The 6,000-nt window shown below is 38.5% G+C and overlaps 1 protein-coding gene across 1 annotated transcript; it reads left to right on the top strand.

Annotated features, from left to right (window-relative positions):
- The first annotated feature begins 1,913 nt into the window (after positions 1 to 1,913).
- LOC110640395 (ras-related protein RABA3-like) lies at positions 1,914 to 3,932 on the top strand. Its single transcript, XM_021791686.2, has 2 exons — positions 1,914 to 2,896; positions 3,014 to 3,932. Exons 1-2 carry the CDS (start codon positions 2,655 to 2,657, stop codon positions 3,318 to 3,320), a joined length of 549 nt encoding a protein of 182 aa, XP_021647378.2. The 5' UTR covers positions 1,914 to 2,654; the 3' UTR covers positions 3,321 to 3,932.
- The last annotated feature ends 2,068 nt before the right edge of the window (positions 3,933 to 6,000 follow it).

The following is a 6,000-nucleotide window of genomic DNA, read 5'->3' on the forward strand; positions in this document are numbered from 1 at the left end:
ACCTACCCTCTTAAAAATCAACAAGTGCGTAAGCACATATTCTTAAAAAGCAAAAATGGGTGCCAATTCCTCACGTTTCTGTTCTGTGGTTCACCAGGCAAGGGAAGCTTGAACATAAGAAATTCCCGAGACACTGCTTCTGCACGTGAAGAACTATTCTGATGCCACTTGCAAGTGAAACCCAAACAGAAAGAAAAACTGTACCTGTCAAGTGAATTCTCCAGTTAACTAATGCCCTAATTCCATGAATGCATTGGTTTGTTTAAAATTATAACAATTTTTCAACAGCTTCAGTATCCAGTCCTCTTCAAATAATTCACAACGCCTAGTCAATTGAAGTGTGAAACAGAACGTGCAAGGAGGATACCTTTGCACGTTTAGTACTCTACCGAAGTATGCAAGGCAGATATCTACTGGGCATTCTCCACTACAATCCATCAGGAGCATATGTCCCTCTATCCAGATTACCTACAACTTTGTCTAAGAAGAGGTCCCAAGAATCACTATCAACTGTTCCACTTGCCATGGCCATTGAAAGAAACTTTATCTACTTTGCATCCCCTTTTCACAAAATTCCTCAATCAATAAAGCATAAGTCGATATGTCAGGCATGCATCCTTTATCCAACATCTCCTCAATAATCCTAATACCCTCCTTGGCATTCCCAGCCTTAGAAAATCCCTTAACCAGCATATTATAAGTTCGCAACAAATAAAAATGTAACTCGTCACTATTACAAGAAATTTTTAAATACACTCAATCAATTAACAGTTGTCATTTTTGTTAAAATTATGATATTCATCATCCCAACTCTCTTTCTCTCCATGTTTTTTATTTAATGTATGACTTGTTTTACAATTTTATTAATTGAGAGCCACAAATCATCTCAATGAGTTGGTACACGCCGGGCTCACCAAATAAGTTCCCCTACTGATGAGCATTCAATAGTGTGTTTTGCAATCTCATCGAATGTGTACGTCAAAATCTTGGCTGCGGATGCAAGTTTTTGAGGGCCAAGTCGGGCTCGCCTGCGACGCCCTAGTTGCATATAATAGTTGTGGTTCTCTCAGTTGAAGAGGCCCTTTCAGACTTCAGTTTTAGCCCATTGCTAAGTTATTATGGGCCTAGCAGTTAAGTAATCCGACAACTCATCCAAGCTAGAAGCTACAAGCTCTTTTGGAATTCAACTGCAGGAAATGTGGGAAAAACAAATAGCAGCTCTCTTCAGATCAAACTTAGACCTCATAATTTGTTGGAAATTTTTAAAACTTCAAGCCATCCATGGCAGCTTGAGAAGTCTCTGTTAGTATGATAGGGAAAAACAGCAGCTGCATGCTCTCATATATATGAAAGGCAAACGGTACAGCCCCTTTTTGTGTTACATTGGGTCTACAAATTCACAGAAAGATACTGGTAAGAAATTTTCATCTGAAAAGGAAAATAGTTAATTCACAATTTTATTCTGAATAAAAAAGAAAATAGGCTTTTTTTTTTTCTTCTTAAAAATTATAACCCTGTGGAGAGCAAAATAATGTTATCAAATCAACATTAGTTGACTATCTATGGTAATAATGTTTAATGCAGAAGTTGTAGTTCCTGATAAAATCATTAAAGACCATCACTCGTCAGTGGAATTTTTTTAATTATAACACCCTCGAGAGATGTGCTGGCTTAATCATCGTTCTTAGGAATGTCACTGTGCCAAACCTCGTCGGTGCAAACATTAGGGGAGGTCCACTTTGATTTTAAACAGTAAAGATAAAAACAACTTCTGAAGTTTCCTGTGTTTGTTGTTTATCTACTTTACTTTATGGGCATATGGGGCCACAGTATAATGAAGAATGAAGAGAATGAACCTACCCTTAAAGAAAATTCTCTGAAATAAATTTCCAGCCTATGACCTTCAGTATTCGGATAAATAAGAAGATCTATCAACAGTGACTGAAGCTTTACCTGGTTTCATGCATTCATTGCAAGCACAAAGCAGGTGATGTGTTGAGCTTATTATCTTTCAATACTGATTTGGTTGCTTGATCATGTTTCTGGCAAGCTGCATGTTTTCAACTTGAAAGTCACATGAGCTAAATAGAATTTGGTTGAATTGGATAATAAGATTTCGGGTCTTCCGAGAGAAAGGAAAATGCGAAACAGCAAGTATATCTTGTCCTCATGCAAGCTTCGAGCAAGAATTAAAAAGAGATAGAGCTGAATCAACAAATTGTGGTAGCAAATGAGGCACAAGTGGGCCAAAGGGGTTCTTAATTGCTTCCACAAATCCCAACTTCCAATCCCATTAAGCAAGAATTATAGTTTTTGATTGACAGTGGCAGCAGTAACTCTTCTCAATCATTGTAATCAATTAAATAATGCGCTGTACGTCTCAATAAAAGAGAAAGACCAGACCAAGTTTCAAAACTTACTCTCTTTTGCGCTATTTATTGAGAGTAAAAATCCTTGAGAACCCGGTATAGTCTGGTCGTCTTTTTCCTTAAAATCTATCCTTTACTTGCTCCCACTTACCACCAAGACTAATGTCCAAAGACCAATGTCCTCGTTTCAAAAGCTGCATGTTTTGATACTCACATAACAGCAGCGAAACAAAACTGCCAATTTCTTCTCGCTCCAAGTCCAAGAGTGGCTTTGTGTTGAGAGAAATGAATCGAGAAATGAATGGTGGTGAGCTGGAGAATCATGAAGAAAAAAGAGACTATGTGTTTAAGGCGGTGGTGATCGGTGATTCGGCTGTGGGTAAGACTCACTTGCTATCATGGTTCACTAAGAACAAGTTCTGCTTCGATTCCAAGTCCACCATTGGCGTTGAGTTCCAGACTAGGACTGTCACCATCGAAGGCAAAGTCGTTACGGCCCAGATCTGGGATACTGCTGGCCAAGAAAGGTCTCTCATTTTCTCTAAACTCCATTTTTCCTTTCATTTTGAAATGTCGAAATTCATGCCCTTTTCTATATAGATCCTATCAGAAGCAGTAAAAGATAAACCTCCTGGCTCTTGCAGGTATCGAGCAGTTACAAGCGCATACTACAGAGGAGCAATGGGGGCCATGCTATTGTATGACATCACCAAGAGACCAACCTTTGATCATGTGGCTAGGTGGTTGGAGGAACTACGTGCCCACGCTGACAATTCCATAGTGATCACTTTGATTGGAAACAAGGCTGATCTGGTGGACCAAAGGGTTGTTCCAACAGAAGACGCGGTGGAGTTTGCGGAGAATCAAGGCCTTTTTTTCTCTGAGACATCAGCTCTGAGCGGAGACAATGTGGACAGAGCATTTTTCAGGCTGCTTGAGGAAATTTATTGATGGAATATAGAGGAAACAAAAAATAGCAGAATTATGAGAATTGACTTGTTTTATTTCTGATATAAAGTCTGAGTATATATATACATCAGAAGCGTGTAGATGAAGCTTGCTAAACACATAACTGCTTGCCAACTCAGCTGACTATCTAACAAGATAACCACTCTTTCCCGCCTAAATAATTTATATACTCTACATCCCCCCTCAAGATGCAGATGGGTTTAATGAAACCAATCCCATCTTAGACAAAAATTGATGAAACATGGGAGACGTCAGGGGCTTAGTGAAAAGATTTGCAAGTTGATCTCTGCCTGCAACATGTGAAGTGATGATGAACTTCTGAAATACTTGCTGTCTAACAATATGACAATCAATATCTAGGTGTTTTGTGCATTCATGAAACACGGGATTTTCAGAAATATGGATAGCTGCCTTGTTGTCGCAGAATAGAGGAATTGGTTGAGACAATGGCACTTGCAAATCACGCAGCAAATAGGATATCCATTGAAGTTCGCAGTATGGACTGTCATAGCCATACTGCGATACTCCACCTCCGTAGATGACTTGCTTACTGTAGTTTGTTAAGGATTTGCGTGTCATAGAGCAAGTGGCCCAATCAGCATCACAATAAGCTCGTAATTGAAAACTAGTGTTTGCGGGAAAGAACAATCCTTTGGCTGGTGTGCCTTTGAGGTATTGAAGGAGAGTAGTGAGGGCATCCCAGTGTGGCTTGCGTGGTTGCTGTAGAAATTGACTTAAATGTTGAACGACATAAGAGATGTCCGGATGAGTAAGATTAAGATAAAGCAAACGACCCATCAATCTACGATATCTTTCAGGTTCAGTAAGTAGTTCACAAGTGACATCATCTAATTTGAGGCTTTTGCTCATGGGAAACTCTTTCTATTTTGCATTTAGCAACCCAGCGTCAGCAAGAATGTCCAAGATATATTTGCGCTGGCTAAGAAATAAGCCAGTGCTGGATTGACCAATTTCCATTCCTAGAAAATACTTGGCGTAGCCAAGGTCTTTGATAGTGAAGGAACAGTGAAAAAAATCTTTGACTTGGAGAATTTGAGATTCGTCAGCCCCTGTTATCAAAACATCATCCACATAAACCAATAAAGCAATGAAATTAACATCCGAGCCTTTGATAAACAAGCAATTATCATGTATGGATTGAGTGAAACAATAAGATTGTAATTTGCTTGTGAGTTCTTTATTCCATTGACGGCCTGCCTGTTTTAACCCGTAAAGAGATTTGCGTAACCTGTACACTTAGCTTGGCTTGGCCTTCAAATAACCCTCAAGTGGCTTCATGTAAAGCTCCTCATCAATAAACCCATGGAGATATGCATTATTAATATCCAGTTGATCGATGACCCAATTTTGAGCTGTAGCTAGAGCAAGAAAAAGCCTCACAGTTACTGTTTTTGCCACTGGTGAGAAACTAGCTATGTAATCTAGGCCATGCAATTGATTGTATTCTTTAACCACTAATCTGGCTTTATAACATTCTACTGAGCCATCTGGATTGTACTTCACTTTATATATCCATTTTGAATCTATGGCTTTTTTATGTGCAGGAAGAAGAGTAAACTCCCATGTACCATTCTATTCTAAAGCACTCAATTCTTTATCCATTGCTTCAATCCAGTGTGGATCATTCTTAGCCTGAGAATAAGCGGTGGGCTCAGGAATCATAGACACATTAGCAATGAAGTTAAGGTAGGATGGATTGAAGGAAATAAAAGGTGGGTTAGGAGAAGAAATACCTGTATGTGAATTAGGATCTAATGCACCAGTAAAAGCTTGTTGAGTAGAATTGACAGAAGATAGGGATAGTTGGACAAAGGCAACAAAATCCTGAAGCCAAACAGGTTTGGTAATTATTTTTGTACTCTTTCGAACAGGTAGTGATGATGCAACTTGGGTAGGGATTTGACGTATGGACCCATCATAATGTGAATGAGTATCCATAGATGATGATAAAGGTGTAGTTGAATTATGTGAGGAAGAGGTAGATGTAAATGAATGTGAATATGTATGATATGTGGGTGATTGTGCGTGAGAATCTGAAATATGCAAGAAAGAGGAAGTGGAATGACAGGTGAGTGAGATGAGGTATGTGACTTTTGTGAAAAAGGAAAAATAGATTCTTTGAATATGACATCTCTAAAAATGCAAACAGAATCAGTATCAATGTTGTATAGTTTAAAAGCTTTTTGACCAGGTGGATATCCCAAGAAGATGCATTTGTAAGCTGTAGGTTCAAACTTTGACTTATGGGGGAAAGTGTTTGTGGCATAGCAAAGGCAACCAAAAGTTTTTAAAGATGAATAGTCAGGTGGTCTGCCATTTAGAACTTCAAAAGAAGTTTTCCAATTCAAAGTTTTTATAGGTAATCTATTTATGAGGTATGTTACAGTAAGAAGAGACTCACCCATAACTTTTGCGAAAGAGAGGATTGAAACATGAGTGACCTAGCAACTTGCAATAAGTGTTTATGCTTTCTCTCCACAACACCATTTTGTTGTGGAGAATACACACAGGACCTTTGATGAATAATGCCTCGATCATGAAATAATTTTGTAAAATTGGAGTTAATGAACTCACTTCCATTATCAGATCTAATAGATTTAACAGTAGTATTGTATTGATTTTGTATGGTATTAAGAAATGT

This window comes from Hevea brasiliensis, chromosome 9, assembly GCF_030052815.1.
Source record: "Hevea brasiliensis isolate MT/VB/25A 57/8 chromosome 9, ASM3005281v1, whole genome shotgun sequence".
Taxonomy (NCBI): Eukaryota; Viridiplantae; Streptophyta; class Magnoliopsida; order Malpighiales; family Euphorbiaceae; genus Hevea; species Hevea brasiliensis.

Excerpts from the sequence above, each read along its gene's own strand:
- LOC110640395 (XM_021791686.2), top strand. The coding sequence starts at position 2,655 with ATGAATCGAGAAATGAATGGTGGTGAGCTGGAGAATCATGAAGAAAAA. Across the intron at positions 2,897-3,013 it reads GATACTGCTGGCCAAGAAAG|GTATCGAGCAGTTACAAGCG; the intron begins GTCTCTCATTTT and ends TGGCTCTTGCAG.